Source organism: Hesperophylax consimilis, chromosome 30, assembly GCF_061612785.1.
Source record: "Hesperophylax consimilis isolate HC1 chromosome 30, BYU_Hcon_1.0, whole genome shotgun sequence".
Classification (NCBI taxonomy): domain Eukaryota; kingdom Metazoa; phylum Arthropoda; class Insecta; order Trichoptera; family Limnephilidae; genus Hesperophylax; species Hesperophylax consimilis.
In genome coordinates this window covers 11888118-11906179 of record NC_142865.1, presented here as the reverse complement: position 1 = coordinate 11906179, position 18062 = coordinate 11888118, and the positions used below count along the sequence as shown (strand labels likewise).

General features: G+C 35.6%; 1 protein-coding gene across 2 annotated transcripts in view; it reads right to left on the bottom strand.

Moving 5' to 3' along the window:
* The window catches only part of LOC149409641 (protein sine oculis-like), a 102920-nt gene that overhangs the window by 53970 nt on the left and 30888 nt on the right, over positions 1-18062 (bottom strand). For both annotated transcript variants that reach the window (XM_089649642.1, XM_089649641.1), the window contains exons 4-5: positions 8955-9082; positions 8597-8701 (exon numbers count right to left, since the gene is read on the bottom strand). In XM_089649642.1, coding sequence (XP_089505768.1) covers positions 8597-8701; positions 8955-9082 — 233 coding nt within the window. The remainder of the gene's footprint in view (positions 1-8596; positions 8702-8954; positions 9083-18062) is intronic.

Below are 18062 nucleotides of genomic sequence, written 5' to 3'. Positions count from 1 at the left end.
CCGAGGAAGACGTGGCACGATCAAGTGAACCACATATTTGAATCGGACCATGTCTAGAGTCAGAATAACATAAGAGAATGAGACTAACAGTGTTTGCCAAGACGGGGTTGTTTGACGGTCCGTCCTCTCTGTATACCGGGGGAATGTATATGCGGGGAAACGGTATGATGGTTAGTTAGTTACTTACTTGCCGAAGTCCCCGGCGTTTCCCGGGCTTTTATTTATTTATTTTATTGATGCATGATTTAGAGAGTACATGTGGTTTTTTGTGATATTTCACCCTCCATGCTAGGGATGACCCTGTGTTATGGCGGGTGAGTTTTACAGTTTGCGGACATAGAATCTATACATTACTATAATATAAAAAATAACAAATGATGTATAGCTAGTTTGGATTGCAAGAAGAGGATGGAGAAGTTAGAGAATTATAAGAAGATGAAATTATTAGTAAATAGATCGCACTAATTAATTATGTACATACTATACCGCTAAGTTAGGAAATAAGGATATATTATGTTTTGTCTGAAAGGTGATTAAATTGATAGAGTGTAGAATGAATGGGTATTGTAGTTGTAATGTATTCCGTGTGTAAGGATCCATTTCGTAATTTGTTTTTAAAGGAATGGGGTTGACTCACGGTTTTTAGGTTTTCAGGGATAAGTTTAAAGATTTTAGGAGCTAGGAAGATACTTTGTAGTGACAGTTGGTTATTGTTCAGGTGGTGTAGTTGTGTTGTAAGAGAGTTTTGTTTTTATATTTGAACAGGAAATGTATTAGCGAAAATTTTAGGTGGAGTTGTCGTATGTTTAAGACCTTATACTCTATGAGGAGTCAAGTGGAGGGGTATCTTGTAGGTCGCTTGTTAATGACACGTATTACCATTTTTGATACAGTGAGTTTTTCGATCATATGCAGACAGTGCCCTTCTTCTTGTTTTGAAAGTCAAGTGTGCAAAATTTCATCAATCTCGGAATGAAAATAAAGATTTGTACAAAGATCAAATCCACGCTGCCCGCCCGTCCGCCAGCCACAGACACTCTTAATAATAATAATAATTGGATGACTTGTATAGCGCCGTTTTTGTGCAAAATCACCTCAAGGGCGCTGTACAAACTTATAATACATTTCTACAGTGATCTATGTTATTACTTAACTATTTATGGAGAAAATATACAGTACAATACTTACCTGGTAGGTCACTTGAGATTAACACTTAAGAGTGGGTTATAGGGCAGAATGGTGATTTGCTGGAAAACGGCTCTCTAAAACGGCTTAATACTACCTTTCGTATGTCATTCTCAGACTTCATATTTTTTGATACCAATTAATGGACTATTATTTTTCAGTCTGCATATTTTTTTGTAGTTGTTGTAGGCATTCGACTATAAAAAATAAAAACATTGATACACCATACAACCCACTTTTAAAACTTCGATCCATGATAATCGCATTAATAACGGTTTTACACAATATTTTTAATTTAAAATATGTATATAATACACACATCTGTAGAAGTACGGCTTCTTATTATCGTTATGCTATCTGTGGATATTAAAAATTAAATAAATACTTCATCTTGCACCAAATTTTCAACACATTTCACAGTTTTTTACTTATTCCGGGATGGAAGCCCCCGGTGATGGCGGTGAAACTATATGCTCCCTGTTTTACGGCGTATATATTTCGAAAATGCCATCAAAATGTTTCATTAATGGGTCTAAAAGTAGAATACCGACTCACTTGAAGCATTGCAATAATCTAAGGAAGCTACAAAAACAGTAAGTACTCACAAATTCTCTTTTTTCATATAAATTTGTCGCATTTTATATTTTCAAGTGTCAAATTCTTTGAAACGTGTAAAATCCGACATTCAATATGCGTTTCTATTCCTAACCGTTAGCACGAACTTCATGATGTTCTGGCGCGCTGACCTATGCAGGTGTGTGTGAGAATTCGTTGTCTTTACACTCTGACTAAATTGTGAGAGTAACGTTTTGTCATATGGCCACGTTTGGTAATTAAACCAAAAATTACCATCTCACGCCGGATCATTTTTAGTTTGGTAAAATCAGCCTTTTTAAGTGACAGTTTTTCAAGTTTTTCACTGTTCCGACCTTACATGGTAAGGAGTATTAATATAAGGAGTAAACAAGTTTATTACCGTTTTTTATTTTTATCTTTAGATTAAACAGGCAAAATAAACTTTTTAAGGAAATTAACAATAATATCGCCTTTCCGCGTATAAACACGTAACCATTCACACATTGTCAAATCAAAGATATTCTATCTATGTGTGTGTTGTAAAGTTTCAAATAATTATATTATTTTTCTCTTTGTAGATCAATACATGATTTATCCATAGCAGCCGGAAAAAATACTCCAAACAAGGTATGCTTCGAGCAACAAATGAATTTGACTGCGTTGGAGTCACGGGGGTGGGGGGGGTTCTGGACTTTTTCATCATAATATTATTTTTTTTTTGCTTTTTTTATTTAGGAAAAAATACAGCAAAAACACCAATATACGATAGAACCAAATGAGTCTACTGTAAATATTGCACACAAAGGACCAAACTTGGAAGATTTAGACCACGAGGATATTCTTATTGGTTCATCAGCCACTACTGTCGAAAAGGTACTTTTATACTTATTGACTTCAATTATCTCGCATTTACTATTCGTCACCACATTTGGATAGGGTTCTAACTTCGCTTAACTTGTTCTGAGATATGAGGTGTCAAAGTTTGAAAAGACGATTTCTTATAGCCTATTTACCTATATTCCTGATATATCGGAACACTTGTTACATGCACCTGCTTTAGCCCTCATGAAGTATATTGTCGAAAGGCGAGAATTTTTATGATTTCTGTGACGCGTGTTCCCAACATCGTGATAATAGGTTTGTATTTTACTAAAATTTTATTTCATTTTCAGGACCAAAAAGACAGCAATTTTTTGGGGAAATTACCTGTGACCAATGACCAAGGATGGAGCTGTGAAGAATCAGAGCAAGAGCTTGTTATTGAAAAGGCGATAGAAGAAAGCGATGATATTTGCATAGAAGGGCGGAGAGTAATACAATTTGATTATTTTTTTGAACAACTCCAATGTATTAGTCGACATGATTCCCTTTTTAACTGCAATTTAAAGCATTTACGATTTACCTCAGAAAATAGAAATGGTTTGAACTCTACTTCTAATTTAAAATGTGTGTTATGTGGTAAACATTTTAAACTTAAAACGTCCTTTCTTTATGTATTGTTTATTACCAGAAATCATAGATCCTAGATTTAAAAGATCAATGCCCATTCGTGACCCACAGTATATTATATCCGCGTTGGAGAAAAAACGAAAAGCAGCGACACAAATTCGAACAGAAAAACTTAAAAAATGCAAGAAAAATCTGTTACGTGTTATTGAAACTAATGTAAATATTGTTCAAATTTTAGATTCTGATACGATTTTAGATAACTTCCTGAAGAGCTCATCTATCAGCGGGCACAGTGGAATTATTTCTAACTTAACCCTTCCTTGAAGTTCCTTTTATTTAATGTATTAAACATATACACAGGCTGTTGAGGGACGTACTTGAGTTACTTTAACCAGTAAATCCTGATATTATTTGCAGTAAAAACTGTAAATGAATTTTCGGACACCGGTGACATTTTAGATGTTCGATGTGACATTTCCGGCGACATTTTGAAAAAGTCACAGAGAACAACATTTTATTAACATTTTTCTCTAAATAATGTCAGGAATCACTGGTTAAAGTAAGTCAAGTACGTCCCTTAACATCCTGTGTATATTAAAATAAACCTTTGTTCCACCGCAGGGGAAGCTTATGGCGCAGACTACGCCAGTCGAAGAATACCATCATCACTGCCATGGTTGCCTGGATGGAGTCCCCCCCGATGGCCTTCAAACGAAACGGGAGCCTGTCAAATATCCCCCATGAACATTTATTATCATATACTATATTTTTTGTTTCTTTTCTGTTCCATTCTATGTATGAATGCATTGTTATTTTCTCAATATTTGTACTACTTTTGTACATTCTGGAATAAACTATCATTATTATATTTGTTTTATTAAAATAAAGAGTGAGTGTCGCTGCAGTTTTGACATGGTTTTCTGCGGCCGCTACGACAGCTACTGCCATGGTTAAAAAATATTGTTGTTTAGTTGTACTAAATAACACAGAAAAAATTAACAAATAAAAAAAAATAAAAAATGAAAAAAACTTTATTTTATTTCTCGAGGTCAATATATAAGAAGAATAATACAAGATTTTTTAATTTTAAATATTTTTTAACTCTCTGCCATTACGGAGAATCAAGCAAAGCAACACTTTAACATTACAAATACAGTAACAATAAAATGTATAACATGATAACATTAAATAACATGTAAAATATATTGATAATAATTTTATGGATTACTTGAACCATGAGATACCAAACACCGTTTATAATGGAATAGCGCTAACACCTACATACCTAACTACCTACACTTCGGTCCCTAACGAAACGCGACCACGAAAGGAACCAAGCAACCGCTAACGGTGCAAAACGCCGCTTACGGTTGCTTTTCTCCTTTCACATAATATCGCGAACTTAAAAACCTATTGTCAGCTTTTCAAACCTAACATGATTTACAATAACAAGCAAATGATGAAACATTTGTAAAAAAGATCATACTAAATACTCTACCAAAATAGTAAGTTCCATAAACAAGCCACATTTTGTTATTGGTTTGTTTTTTTTACTTGAATATCTATATGTCTCTTCATAACTCACGTATAATGTTGAATATTTTACATTGGTGAAGGAACCCTTACTGCCACCTAGCGATTTAATAATAAACATATTTTGGCAGTTTCGGAAATCTGCCTTGCCTATTACATATATGCCTTTAATTAACATTATCTAATTGTTTATTAGCGAAATTTAGATACAGGATTTAGGACTTAATTAGAAAATTGAATATAACTGGACTTTCTCTTAGGAATGGTATATTTAATTTAAGGGTATGACAGCTTAAAAAGGTAAGTTTTTAGTTTCGACCTGAATTCTGTTGGACTTGTTATGGATCTTAGTTCCGGAGGGAGTTTATTCCAAGCCTTCGGCCCAGATACTCCGAAATCGCGATCACCAAACTTAGTATTAGGCTTGTGTTTAGGTTCCATCAGTCTGCCTACAGCTGATGATGTTGCTGATCTAAGAGTTGACTGCCTCAGACCAGTGTTTTCTGGTACGCATAGTTCAGAGATGTAGGGTGGGGCCATTTCATTGATGGATTTAAACACCATCCAGCACAGTTTGTACTGGATTCTTTCAGGGCACTTGAGCCAGTGAAGGTTACGAAGGTGTTCTGAAATGTGTGAATATTTTGAAACCCCGGTTATGAGCCGTGCTGCTGCATTAAACACTGATTGAAGTTTGTCAATTTGATATTTTGGAAGGCTCTTACTTAAATTAATAGATTTTTTAAATCTGTCAAATGAATAACTCATCTATGCGTTACAGCGTGCTATCAGCTATAATACACAACACAGTACAGTAGGTAGACCCAGAGACCTCCGCCCCCCATGCGGTGGGTGTCAGGTTACTTCGCCACTATACCTACACACTGCTCGATGATGGCCTCGCACTGTACACTCCGCCAGAAGCCATGTTAGTTTGTAGTTCACTATACCAACATTTGTCCGTTTGTACTTTGTTAATATTCATAAAGAAGCGAGGTAAGAGTGCACAAAGGAGTGTTGAAACCAACCCTGATGTGTGCAACTGAGGCATGAGGTAAAGGAAATAAGGGATTAGAACGAATGCTACACACAACATGTGCTAAAACCACTTAACGCGATGCCATACATAGTAATGCAAAATCATGTGTTTTTGGTTTGAAGATTTGGTCGCCTAGAAATGTTTCAGATGCTTTAATTAAATACTGCGAGTAGAATACGTCTTGACCTTTAAAATAATCGAGTATTTTTTAGATAAGTCTTTTTATAAGCCCAGAAAAAAATAATGTATAAGGCCTATGAAAACTGCTTTAAAGTTCAAAATCTCCTACTTACGAACCCATTTTCGGTTATAATTTTATTGTATAATGTGGCAAAATAAGTTATTTATAAAATGATCGGAGAAAAATTTAATATTTATGCCTGAACATCCACAAAATAAAATAAAAGGCGCTTTTTGGCCATGTTTTTTTCTTGCATAAATCAAAACAGGCGGATGGTGTTAAGCGGGAATTTAAACCTTATCGCTATCTACGTAAGGGTTGTTATTGATAGCGGCTCAATTTAAAATATTACACGACGTAGTGCATCGCCTTAAGTCAAAAAATACAGACTTGTCCTAACGTTAAATTTGGGGATCATTTCGACGAACTGGTGACAAACCACGTGTGAATATATTTTGGCACCAGGAGGGTTCAAAAATGCTTTGAATTAACGACGACATCAGTCGTAAGTCGACCGGCCAAGAGCGCACATTGAACTAACCAGAAGCTGCGCAGAAAAGTAAAGATCGTTAAGTCCATTCTGGGAGTTATCTGCGCAGGGTCTGAATGTTCGTTTTTAACCGCACCGTTTACAAATTGAGTATTGTATTAACGCAAAAATGAGTGAGGTGGATAAACTATAAAACATTGGAAACAAGTCCAAACTTTTGTTTACGTGATTTGGGATTCGCAGATATGGTTTTCACGAAGCATTGTTAAAAGAACTAGCAATTCTTAGCAGATTTTAATAGTAAAATTGCAATGCCGAGTTACCTGTATATTGCCAGTTTAATTTATCACGCCACCTCCCCGTTCCTCGCAACTTGGTTTTGTTCCCCTGTCTGCTTATGTCTATGGCTAAAACTTTGTCAGTCTTACTTATAAAGATTCCGTAATACGCCACTGCAGCGCTGGTGTAGCAATACGGTGAGAAGGTCCGTTAAGGGTTAAAATATTTACTAATAATAACATTCAAGCAAGATTTTTTTAGACTGGAACCAATTTGTTCCAATCCTCAAAAATACGGTAATTTTTGCATTTCGCGTTTAGTTGCTAACTTCCATGTTTCTTCAAATGACATTTGCGATGGCATTGACCAACCTCGCTTAACCTCGTGTATAAAAGCTGTTACAAAATGTGATTATCGGTAGTTTTTGATAATTTATAATATCGAAGTTAGCAGTTCACAATGCAGTGCTGATACCAGCCCTGCTGTACCTACAGCAGAGGGGTATTGAACTGAACTGGAAGGATGTAAGTACACTGAATGCTGTAGAAATGAGAATAACTAAATGATATTGTGTCATAGAATCTAGACAAAGTCTGTCGCCCTCGGTTGATCTCTAATCTTACTCTTAGTCGAATTCCCCCATCCGTATGATAGGCAGCCGTCGCGTTGGTCGATCTTCAACCTAGTGAATTCTTTAAAGTAGATTATTGGTGAACATTCACACCTCTGAACTATGCGTCCCGGAAAACTCTGGTCTGAGGCAGTCAACTCTTAGATCTCTTAGAACATCATCAGCTGTAGGCAGACTGATGGAACCTAAGCGCAAGCCAAATACTAAGTTTGGTGATCGCGCTTTCGGAGTATCTGGGCCGAAGGCTTGGAATAAACTCCCTCCGGAACTAAGATCCATAACAAGTCCAACAGAATTCAGGTCAAAACTTACCTTTTTTAAGCTGTCATACCCTTAAATTAAATATACCATTCCTGAGAGAAAGTCCAATTATATCCAATTTTCCAATAACATCCTAAACCATGTATCTAAATTTCGCTAATAAACAATTAGTTAATGTTAGTTAAGTGTTAATCTTAAGTGACCTACCAGGTGAGTATGGTACTGTATATTATCTCCATATACAGGGTGTATCGGCACGTACCCGACAAACTTTAACCAGCTATTCCTTAGCACATTTGGACTAAAAAATGTTATGGGCACTTTGCTGTCCGGTAACATTTTTTTAAATAAAAAAATCTTATTCATATTTTCACCACACGTTACCAATGTTTTATCCTTTGTCACAGTTTGAAAACCCATCTGGCCATATTTTATTCGAGTTTCGTTGAATAATGTACGAACGTACCTACATTGGCGCGCTTTTACAATCACAACGAAATGGGATGGCACAATTCGTCTCATTTTTAACTATCATTATTTAGTGTGTATGAAAGAGCGAGGACGCTTTTTGACACACTTGCTAATAACAGCTGTTGAACACGAGAAACAATGCCAATGTCAGTTATGGAGTGTGGATTTTTAATATATTTTTTGTTTTTAATTGAAAAAAAATGTTACCCCACAGTAAAGTGCCCGTAACATTTTTTACTCCAAATGTGCTAAGGAATAGCTGTATAAAGTTTGTCGGGCACGTGCCGATACACCCTGTATAGTTAGTAATAACATAGATCATTGTAGAAATGTATTATATATTTGTACAGCGCCCTTGAGGTGATTTTGCACAAAAACGGCGCTATAGAAATCATTCAAATATTAATATTCTTGAGTTCTGTACAGTTCTTCGTGTAGGGCGCGATAGTATATCAAACAATTCAAGACCTAATAAAAACGATAGTAATATATAGTTCCTACCTGCACAGTGGTAAGGCCAGTGGACTCAGCCAGCTCTCTCTTCTCTCTGGGAGATGGGTATGGATTCTGCGTGTACCAATCCCTAAGCACGGACCTAGACTTCTCCTGGAACAAACAAACAGAGATGATGAAATTGCTTTGTCTTTGTGATTTATTTTTGGGGTATTATGCCGTGTTACGTTTCCTCCTTCTTTAATCAACGTTTCGAATAGCGTTAAAGTGTTCATCATCAGGGCAGATAAGTGAAGTGTGCTAATCCTCCTAGAAGCGGTATTATAGTATAATTTGTGAAAATTAATATGGTTTTCGGCGTTTAGTTTTGGTGAAGCCATCAATTATTGGTAATAATTCGACTAACCTTAAAGCAGTAGGACGTTTCCTCTCCATCCCAGATAGTCCTGGGCAAAGGGAACTTGCGCCGGACTCGGTATTTGCCTACAGCGCCCAGTGGCCTTCCTCTTAGCTTCTCCGCTTCCACGTAATGAGCTGTGGACAAACAAAAACACAAACTTTTATTTATTATAAAATATATACATAGGTAATACATAGACCAAAATTCTTAACCACGAGAAATCAACTATTTTTAAAAATTTATATTTTGATTAATCCGTTAATTTTGCAGGTTTTAGAAGAAACTTTGGCATATTTATGAGTTGATTGTAATTATTAAAAAAATAATCTTGACCCATCCACTGTGATAATATAAACAATGTGCGTCCCGCTAAAAGTCAGAAACGATTCCATGTACGATCAAGGGAGTTATGTGATGTGGTAGCCCTCTATCCCTCATCCTTGAAGAAGTTTCCCGTTTTTACCTGAAGGTCGTGCTTTTGAAGATATAAGGACTGGAAGTTTCGCCCTCTAGAAATTTCTACATCAGTACTCCAGAGCATTGTACAACATTCTAGAACATCTTGGAATATTCGTGTATAGTCTGGAACGTTCGGGAACATGCCAGATCATAATGAACTAAAAACGGGATAACAAGACATATCCTGATAAAATTTTAGTAAATTAGTAATCGTGACAATACATTGGTATCTCCAAATCTCTAAATAGTATAAAACATGGTGTGGTAGCCCTCTATCACCCATCCATGAAGAAGGTTCCCGTTTTTACCTGAATAAATTTCTAGAACAGTTTAGAACATTCAAGAAAATTTCACAACATTCCAGATCATTCTGAAATGTTGTGGAATGTTCGGGAACATCCCAGTTCATAATGAACTAAAAACGGGATTACAGACCGTTTCATGATAAACTTTTAGTAAATTCGTAATCGTGACAATACATTGAAAACTCTAAATAGTATAAAACAAAGTAACTATCCGCGTTTGTCTGTTTGTGCGCTTAGTTCCTTTAAACTATGCAACGGAGTTTGATAGGGTTTTCACTATCATTTAGGGAATTTCTTCCGGAAAGTTTATATATATAATACATGGATATTATATTTATTGAAAGTAGAGAAAAGTCGAGAAAAATAAAATAAAACATCATGACAAAAACGTGTTAAATTGAAATTTTAATTTATGTAGGTAGGTACGCCAAAATTTGTGTTCCAACGTAAATCGGTCATTTGTAACATAAATTGCCGCCCATCAAAACACTTTTTTGTCATTTTTATTGTTTTATTTTATATTTCATCACATTTATATTATAAATAGGGTAATTTTTGTATCAATCATTAACTGCAAATCACCTGTAAAATCATGAGTGTTTTTTAATTTTTTTAATTTTTCTTTATTTAGAAAGTATTCATAAATTACATGACTTTGCCTTTTACGAAAACGAATGATTTGACACTTTTGAAAATTAAGAAATAAAGAGATCATCATGCACCAACAATATCCTATCCTCTTCCTATTTTCCTCTTCCTCTCCCCTTCCTTTAACTCAAAATTAATTTTAAAATATTAAAACTTTATTCCAATGAACTTTAGCATAAGAAACTTTTGTGGCTTGACTTCAGTTCACTTGTATATTTATCATTGTATATTATGTAAAAGCTGTTTGTTTCTTACAAATAAATAAATATATAATTTTGATTGTGTAATTTTGGTTTCGATGTAAATTAAAAACGTACTTCAGTGACCAAAAACAAATTGGTTATATAATAAGTAATGTGTAAACAAAACAAGAAATGCGTTACCAAGAACAATAGGTACTAAGATGTAGCCTTAATAACTTGCTCTGACAATTGGTATTTAAAACTTGCTAATCTGCTACGTGAGTAATGATTGTTTACTGAAACTAATCAGGTTGTTGGAATTCAGTCATAACCTATAAATAGCCAGGACGAGAGTTGATTACATACTGCATACATAACACCAATATATTTTTAAGATAGGCAAACATTCCCGTGTTACGAATTTCCTAGTACTTCCATTAATGTAATGTTAAAATGCTGCTTGTGCAATGAAGTACGACTAAGCTAGTACAATGTAATGTTAAAATGCTGCTTGTGTAATGCACAATGGAATGTAAAAATGCTGCTTGCGCAATGAAAGACGACTAAGCTAGCACAATGTTATGTTAAAATGCTGCTTGTGCAATGAAGTACGACTAAGCTAGCACTTGTAATGTTATAATGCTGCTTGTGCAATGAAAGACGACTAAGCTAGCACTTGTAATGTTATAATGCTGCTTGTGCAATGAAAGACGACTAAGCTAGCACAATGTAATGTTAAAATGCTGCTTGTGCAATGAAAGACGACTAAGCTAGCACAATGTAATGTTAAATTGCTGCTTGTGCAATGAAGGATGACTAAGCTAACACAATGTAATGTTAAAATGCTACTTGTGCAATGAAGGACGACTAAGCTAGCACAATGTAATGTTAAATTGCTACTTGTGCAATGAAGGACGACTAAGCTAGCACAATGTAATGTTAAATTGCTGCTTGTGCAATGAAGGATGACTAAGCTAACACAATGTAATGTTAAAATGCTGCTTGTGCAATTAAGGACGACTAAGCTAGCACACGAAAAAAAAAGTGTAATGCTGATTTATTAAAAATCTCTTCAAATTAATGATAAAACTGTTAAAAACGGAACTTCAAGCCGCTTCCCGATAAAGTGTTAAAGATAATAATAATATCGAAATATTCATGCACCTGGGTTTGTAATGTGTCATATATCATGGCAAAATGCAAAATTGTGAGGATTTTTATGAGCACGTGTTTGGACATCGTGACAAAAAATTGGTATTTTTTACCAGGAAGTTTTCTCCGTGCAGAAGATTGAATCCACGACGCCTAGGCGGGAACCCCAAGCATTTGTCCTCTCAGCTATTAACCGTTAACCGTCATATTGGAACTGATCTCCAGTTCAAAATTATTATTATTATTATTATTATTATTACAAAGAGTGGTGGATACTCTCACTGTCGTTCTAGTGAAAGGACCATCATTCGCAATCGAAACTTTGCTTTAAATAGCTTCAGATCTGAATACTCAGGCTCTTCCCCAATCTTCCCCCTTCCCTTCCCCGTTTCCTTCAGTCTCACAACATATCCCAATTGGGATGCCATAGTCCCCCTGTCTCCGTAAAGTTGGCAGCAGTTGTGATTCCTGTGCGATATTCATAAAAAACCGTACTTGCGGTTAAATAACATAAAACTGAGATAAATAAATTAAAAATATCATTTTTAATATTAATATAGGACCCATCTCCGAGCCTTGTGGAAGACTGTCAGTACCAAAACTTCTGTGGTATCTTTCAGAATGTATCTTATTATTATAACAGAAGGAGTCTGGTATTCTAAACATTCAACATAAACCTTATCGACAACTACCAACGACCAACACACCACACGGAGAACAATGAATCGGCAGGGGGCACAGTAGATAAGAAATATGAATTAATATTGTTGCATATTAATTTAATCTGTTTTTGTAGGACGGAACGTGACACTTGCAACATGGATTAAAGTCATCATAAAGAAGAACGCACCGGGAACCATTTATTGGATAACCAACACCTCTGCCATATATGTCAACTCAAGTGGTTCTCTACGTTTAATGACTTAGCAGGGGTGCCGGGTTCGTGGGATGATGTTTGTCGGGGTATTGGCTGCGGATACGTCTGCCCACCTACAATTCGTTGCGGGTGGGTCGGTAAAGACCCTCCACACAGCATCCCAAAAGATAACATAGGCCTGTGGATCTAATAAAAAAAATAACGTTGAAACTCTTGTGAAGCCGAGTATTATTACCATCTTCGATTGTTAACACACGAACAGAAATTTTATCTACCACAGGGTTTTCCAATAAGAGCTGTTATTTTGATATTCAATCGTAAAAGATCAATGGTTTCATTGCTTGTGTGGCACGTAGCGCCGTCTTGTTGAAAGTAAACGTTGTCCAAATCAATACCATCCAATTCCAGCCATAAAAATCATTAATCATCTCTCGATAGCGCAATTCATTCACCGTAACTGTTGCTCCAGCCTCATTTTCGAAAAAGTAAGGTCCAATGACTCCGCCGGACCATGAACCGCACCAAACAGTCACACGTTGAGGATAGAGAGGCTTTTCAACAGTAACTCTCGGGTTTTCCGAGCCCCAGATGAGACAATTTTGCTTGTTGACGAAGCCACCGAGGTGGTAATGGGCCTCATCACTCAAGATGATTTGCATTTGATTCACTCAGGTGAATTTTAATAATTTCAATGCGTTGTTGAAGCGTGTATCGTTCCATTTTTACTAATGGCGTAGTTTTTACTTGTCAAATGTCAAAAAATGACAGCTTTAAAAGTAACATCTACCGAAATAGCGGGCTATTCAAAATAACACCTCTTATTGGAAAACCCTGTATAACACGTGTCGTGCAGCCCGACAATTAGTCAATATTAATTATTATAATCGTTCGATTCGTGATTAGCTCTGTAAAGCAAATAACTCGTGCATAATTTTGTTTTGCTTTTTTTATTTATCTCAAAGCAACCAAACTAACCATAACTACAACTTGAATGCAAGCTATATTGTGTATCAACTTCACAGCACAATTAATGTAATTAATTATTATCTTTTCATACAAGACTTAAATTTAGATTTGAAGCCAAAATACGTATCCAAATAACAAAATATATTTTTTAATCAAATGATACAGCAAATATCTAGTACGTGTATGTGCTAATTTATTTATTTGTGTATTAAATGATAATATATAGGGCATTAAAATTTGTTCAACAAATTGATTTTAGGGGCAACTCTGAAATTCTTTTACGAGATAATGTATATATTAAAAAAAAACACATTCATTTAATTATAGTGATTTGTTTTGGGGGTATTATGCCGTGTTGCGCTACCTCCTTCTTTAACCAACGTTTCGGGCAGCATTGCAGTCTCCATCATCAGGACAGAGTAAACTGATTAATTTAATGAGTAAACTGATTAATTTAATATGCGATAAATTATTTAAGTTCTAACGTAAGTCGATCGTTTGTAATTCGAATTTACGCCAGTCAAAATGTGCGTAAATTTAAATTTTTATTTTATTTCGTCATATTTGCATAGTAAATAGATCAAAATTGTTTTTTAAAACAATTATCACTAACCCACAAATAATTGCCAAAGTTACATCTAATGAAAAATTTAATTCTAAGTTTTCTGTTTTTCGGTTCCACATTTTCTGTTTCAGAGTTGTTAATATTGTTTTCAATAATCTTATAAATACCATTACTAAATAATACCCCAATTTTAAACATGGTTTTACACTCAGGAACCTCACAGTGTACTTTCAATCTTCCTTGGTCAGTTTCATGCCTCGCTGCCTTACATCAGGGTTGGTATCAGAAAACTATTGTGAACTGCTAGCCTCGCTTCATTGGACAATTTTTTATTAGAAACAGTCGTGTTCATTCCTGTAGTTTCCAATTTCGTGCATTTACCCTGTACACATGAATTTACCCTACCTAATTATTTTCTATAATCGCTCAACCCGGTTTTAAAATACATATTTGAAAGCTCCACAACTCGTGACATAAATTAATTAGCGAGCTGAAAATAGTTGCATTAATATAGAAATTCCAAACAGAACCATTTGTGTAAATTTCATGACGCCAGAGCTCACCGTTTGAGAGATATTAGAGCTTAATCACACAAACAAAATTCTAACCCTAAAAATAAAAATAAAATTACGAATTGTCAAATTACTAAAACGCAACCATCGAATTATAGCCAAAATTCTAAAGAAGAGATTACAATCTCGAACGGCCCTTATCCGTTAATATTATAGATCAAAAACAGTAATGAGGATGATAACATTGATAACTCTACAACAATGTAACATTCACCTTCCGGAAATCCCTTCATTTTGCTCTTTATTCGTCAAATATGTAATAGTCCCTTATGGTATGGATAATAATGAATTTACGCTGTCTTTTCAACACTACGGTCGTTGTTCGGTAGATGGCACCCTCTTTACAGTGTGTTTTAGATGGGAGATATAGATAGATTTAGATCAGAGTTGGGTTGTAGAGTTGTAGAAGATGCAGAAATGAGAAAAAATGCGCCAAATAAAGGTTTGGTGTTTTTGGTTTTAAAAATTGGTAATTATTTGTACTTGAATGGTCTCTCGACAATTCACTTTGTGTCGCAGTGGGAGGGATATATTCATATGTTTGTCACTCCTGGATCCCTAGATTCTTACCCAACCCTCATACCCTTTACCTTCCCAGAACATCCTCTCCTTCCTTTCCTTAAAAAAGATCCCCAAGCATCCTGTATCGGACATCAGATGGATGTAATGTGATCTTTGAGGCTTATCTCAGACGATGATAAGATTTTTTAATCACCGCACACGTGTCATATCGCCAGTTCAAGGATGAATTACTCGCACGACAAAACTGTGGGACCTTAGTAATTAATTCTCGGCGCTATGACGCCTTGTAATATTTCTGTTTAGATATAAGAATAATTGCTCCACATTAACACTTGTAGAAATTGTTGAATTCGAACCCAATAAATACGCAAACAACTGGCCCAACCAGTCAGTTGTCCGACGACATTCGCAAGTTGTGTTTCATTGCAAATCCTTACTCAAGGTACCCCCGAGAGGAAAACGGCATTTTACTGTCAATGTCACTGGCGTAGGTGTCCAGTACACATCCCAAAAGATGACATAGGCGGTGTGAGGTTAATGTTAATATATATATTCCTTACCCTTTTACTCCTCTCTCTTACAATCGACATCGTTTTTAGTTCTAATCGGTGGCAGGACGCAGTTACAACTTTTCAAAAAACAACAGCGCAATCACGCTTTAATATTTATAATTTCTCAGTGACTAATACCAAAACCTCCTAGATAACAAGGTCGGGACACTGAATCAAATCAGCCTCCTAACTTGTATGGGAACCTAAAAAAAAAAAAAAAAATTTTAATCCTAGCTCGTCGAGGCGACGACGCGCTACTCGGCGAAATTCGAAATCACCTACTTCCCCCCGCTCCCCGACCTTGACTCTTTCATTACCTTCCCAATTTGAGTAAACAGTGCAGCACGTGACGCGATTGCGGCCACACGCATACTAGGACGTGCCCTATGACCATCTCGTCGTCCGCTGGACGAATGTTTAGTTATAACAACAATTTTTATTTTGAAGGTACGTACATTCATATATTCTTATATTTATTGTTGATTTTGGCGAATCTTCTACAATAGAAGCTTCGGTTCCATCTACGTCAAACGTGCCTAAAATTTGCTACCTGTGTCCATCCAAGGCCCGTAGGATGACCAAACACCGTTGCACCAGATGTAGAAAGGCTATTTGTGCTCCACATAATGTTGACATATGTGGTCACTGTGTAGACTGGTATTTATTTGTTCATTATAAACCTTACTTTTGTACCATGTAACAAGTTCCTATCTTAATTAAATATTTTTGATTTATTTCTAGTGTTTTATTGCGTAGTCCACTCCACGAAAGTGTAGTTACAATGAAACAATGAAAACGGTTTAGTTATCTAGGGTTAATTAACTAAAACATTTTAAGATGTTTTGATAAATAATAAAAAAAATTGAAAAAAAAATTAAAAGGAATGTTTTTGTAAAATCCCATACAATTTAGGAGGTTGTTTGGAACGAGTATCCCGGCCTTGTGATCTAGGAGGTTTTGCTAATACACAGTAGATGATCCATCCTACCTTACCATAGAATAAAGCTGCGGATACACTTGCCAGTTGAAAAGCATGCTTTTGGCTAGTAGCTGGCACGCTAACCACTCACATGCAAAATCTTTTCGAAAAAATTAAGTATCAAGTCTTTAAAAATGCTTTAAAGTTATATAATGAGGCAAATTAAGTTCTTTGGAACACGATCGTAAAACATTTATATATTTGTGTCTAAACTTGGCAAAATAAAATTAAACCATTTTTTGGCTATGCTTTTCTCGCACAAATCGTAACAGGCGGCTAGTGCTAAATCACTATTTTGATTAATCTTTATGACGAATTGGTGTATATTATGAACACCAAAAAAAATGCGTTAGATAAATAGAAGGTTTTTCTATCGTTTCGCTTGAGTAGAATACAAATAAAATAATAAATTACTCAATAAAAAATATAAATGTAAACTACTAAAAAAAATATTTTACAATAGAAATGTATGAACGCGTAAAGGAAACAACTTTTAAAAAATACACTATTATAGCTAAGATTATCTGTGACAATTTCACTTGATCAACTTTTTAGCTTTCTTATAAAATTATTTACAAAATTAATAAAAAACAGTTTTGTGCTTGAAATCGAACGTTTCTAGACTCCGTTTGTCAAGCGATTTTAATGCCTATTACCTACAATATAAGGTAAACTAACTGACTAACCATCACGCCGTTTTTCCGCAGGGGTAGGCAGAGAGGACGGAACGCCAAACAACTCGGTCTTGGCACACACTCCTTGCCTCATTCACATTCATACATCGTCTCATACATACTCTTCTATTATTCTGACTCTTGACATGGCCCGACTCAAGTATCTGATTCACTTGGTCGTGCCATGTCTTCCTCGGGCGTCCCCGACTTCAATATAAGGTATACCAAGAATATACACATTTTTGGCTTGTAGCTTCGTCTTAAGCTGGAATTTAAACCTTATAGCCATCTACATAAGGAGTGTTATTGTTAGCGGCCCGATTGCGTGGTTTGTTTGTAAAACTCTTTTTCTAACTATTACAATTTAAAAAATAAATTACTTGTCTAAAGAGTTTTTCACGGAATGTAACGCATCTTCTACAGTTCTTTTCCCCCTGATTCCCGGTAGTAAATATAGCCCCACAAGTTGCAGGCGAGAGAGATGGGGAGGGGAAGGGCGCGGGGAGGAGGGACGGTACTCCCTCCCGTAGGATCTAGTTACCCATTATAATATTATTATTCTGGGATAAAACAAAATATGAAAGGACGCAGTGGCGTCGCGAGAAAATCCCGGGACCCGAGGCTGAACCATTAATTTATAGATATGCTTTTTGATATACCTA